Genomic DNA, 3,088 nt, shown 5'->3' with positions numbered 1-3,088 from the left:
TGATTATCTCCCCTTAGATTCCACAAACGTCAGCTGCCTTTCTTCCACTGCAACTGATTTACCGTAGACGAGGAGGAGGAATGTGTGTGTGTGTGTGTGTGTGTGTGTATCAGGCATGGCTGTGTGATAAGAAGCTTGCTTCCTAACCACGTGGTTCCAGGTTCAGTCCCACTGCTTGGCACCTTGACCAAATGTCTTCTCCTATAGCCTCGAACCGACCAAAGCTTTGTGAGTGGATTTGGTAGACGGAAACTGAAAGAAGCTCGTCGTGTGTATATATATATATATATTTGTGTGTGTGTCTTTGAGTCTGTGTTTGTCCATCCCCCATCTCCGTTTGACAACCGGTTTTGATGTGTTTACGTCACCGTAACTTAGCGGTTCGGCAAAAGAGACCCGTGGAATAAGTACTAGGCTTGAAAATAATAAGTCCTGAGGTTGAATTATCAGACTAAAAGCCTTCAAACGGTGATCCAGCATGGCCGCAGTCAAAAGACTGAAACAAGTAAAAGAATATTCCTTTGTACGGCCACATTCCACTTTTCTCCTCCTTTGTACGGCCACACCTCGAATACTGCTACCCCTTGTGGTCTCCCCATACAAAACAAAACACTTTGAGGATTGAATCACCCCAGAAGGCACTCACTAAACGAATTGAAGGCATGACTGATCTCGATTACTGGGACCGCCTTAAAACCTTGAAACTCTACTCTCTCCAGCGTTGCCGCGAACGGTACATCATTTGTACGATGTGGAGAATACACCGCCAGCATTGCCCAAACGACCTGGACATTAGTTTCAAGGTTCATCCAAGGCTGGGACCATGGGCCATACGTCCCCTGATCAATTCAGGATCACAGCATATAGGTAAACTGCAACATAATTTCTTTTCCTCAACAGGCCCTGCCCTGTTTAACATTGTCCCAAAACTGATTAAAGAGGAAAAGGATCCCATCACCTTTAGACGGAGTCTGGACAGGTTTCTTCAAGGAATACCAGATAAGCCACCCATACCTGGATACAACTCACTACTTGAATGGACCATAAACAAAACTTGACTTAAACAGGATATAGATAATCCTATCAGGTGGTGCTATTAAGTTAGACATGGCCTGATCCCTTGAAATCTAAGCTGTTGCAATACTGGACCCTTATCTGGGATGAAGAAGACGGTATCTTTGGTAATAAGCAATGCTGTCCAGCTTAGTGGTTAGTATAGCTTTTAATTCCAAAGTTAGGAACTGTGTGTGTGTGTGTGTGTGGTGTGTGTGTGTGTGTGTGTGTGTGTGTGTGTGTGTGCTATAATTAAGATTCAATTGAATTCGGTACTTGAACTGAAGCACCTTGCCACTTCGGTTTAGTCCGGACAGCTCCAAGTTAGGTGAACAGAATGTACACCTGCACATCCTTGTTTCAGTTATTTTGGCTGCGGCCATGCTGGAGCATCGCCTTTAGTCGAGCTAATCGACCCCAGGACTTATTCTTTGTAAGCCTAGTACTTATTCTATCGGGCTCTTTTGCCGAACCGCTACGCTACGGGGACGTAAATACACCAGCATCGGTTGTCAAGCAATGCTAGGGGGACAAACACAGACACACATACATATACACACATACATACATATATATATATATATATATATAATATATATATATATATATACATACATATATATATGACGGGCTTCTTTCAGTTTCTGTCTACCAAATCCACTCACAAGGTTTTGGTCGGCCCGAGGCTATAGTAGAAGACACTTGCCCAAGGTGCCACTTAGTGGGACTGAACCCGGAACCATGTGGTTGGTAAGCAAGCTACTTACCACACAGCCACTCCTGCGCCTGTATATATATATTTATACACACACACACAGTATGTGTGTGTGTCTGTCTGTGTGCATGTGTGTGTATGTATGTATGTATGTATGTATGTATGTATGTATGTATGTATGTATGTATGTGTATTTGTGTTTGCCCCCACCACCACTTTTCAACCGGTGTTGGTTTGTTTAATTCCACGTGACTTGGCGGTGTGGCAAAGAGGACCGAAAGAGTAAATAACAGGGTTAAAATGAAGAACTAGCGTCCATTCCTTCGATTGGACTCTTGAAGGAAGTGCTCCAGCATGGCCGCAGTCCAATAACTGAAACGAGTCAAAAAGCATATTTATAATATGCGCATGTTTGTTAGTGTACATACACTCACACACATACTATATATATATATTATATATATATATATATATATATATATATATATATATATAATATATATATATATATATATATAAATACAGAGAGAGGGGGGGCTTCAATATTATATGTACATATGTCTTATGTATATATGCATAGATAGATAGATAGATAGATACCCTAAACGCACACGTACTTACACATGCATATATATATATATATACATACATATATCTTATATTATATTCGTACTTATACCTTTCTCTATATATTTAAATATAATATATATACGTGTGTATGTATGTATATATATATATTTATGTGTGTGTATATGTATGTATATACACACACACATGCACACACGCACACATATATGTATGAATGTATGTATGTATTTTTATGTATGTATATATGTGTGTGTGTGTGTGTGTGTGTGTATGTGTGTGTATTTATGCTATTAATAGATCCCGAAAAAGCCATGTAAAAACTGCGTCAATATCAACAAAGAGCACCTGGTGCTGTAAAAACCTAGCGTTCTTAGAGACAAGTCACCCCATCGGTACCTCCCAAAATAGCAGTTACGATCATCGAGCGCCATCTACATCCGCTTTGGTTATTTTATTTTATTTGCTTGTTTGTTTTTATTGTTGTTTTGTTGTTGTTGTTTTTTTTTCCCCCAGCGCGGTGTCATGGCTTCGTCTATGAATGCCTCCAACGACGAAGACGACGCTTTTGTCTACATTTTCGACAGAAGAAACGGAGCTTCGCCAGAAATCAAACTGCACACGGGTGGACTGTTCACTTTCGAAGACTTCAAAGTTAAAGTGAAAGAGGTGAGTGCCTTTTGGGCGGCGGACGCATCGTATTTTCGTGTGCGAGGTCACCAGTTTTGTTTTACT

At 40.6% G+C, this 3,088-nt stretch overlaps 1 protein-coding gene across 2 annotated transcripts in view; it reads left to right on the top strand.

The window, feature by feature from the left end:
• The first annotated feature begins 2,849 nt into the window (after positions 1-2,849).
• LOC115209208 (structural maintenance of chromosomes flexible hinge domain-containing protein 1) overlaps positions 2,850-3,088 on the top strand; it is a 101,371-nt gene continuing 101,132 nt past the window's right edge. For both annotated transcript variants that reach the window (XM_029777461.2, XM_029777459.2), the window contains exon 1: positions 2,850-3,022. In XM_029777461.2, the coding sequence (XP_029633321.1) occupies positions 2,879-3,022 (144 nt within the window). In that variant the 5' untranslated portion in view covers positions 2,850-2,878. The remainder of the gene's footprint in view (positions 3,023-3,088) is intronic.

The sequence above is a fragment of the Octopus sinensis genome, linkage group LG3, assembly GCF_006345805.1.
Source record: "Octopus sinensis linkage group LG3, ASM634580v1, whole genome shotgun sequence".
NCBI classification, from domain to species: domain Eukaryota; kingdom Metazoa; phylum Mollusca; class Cephalopoda; order Octopoda; family Octopodidae; genus Octopus; species Octopus sinensis.
Note: the sequence above shows the minus strand (reverse complement) of the source record. Positions and strands in the feature narration are given on the sequence as shown.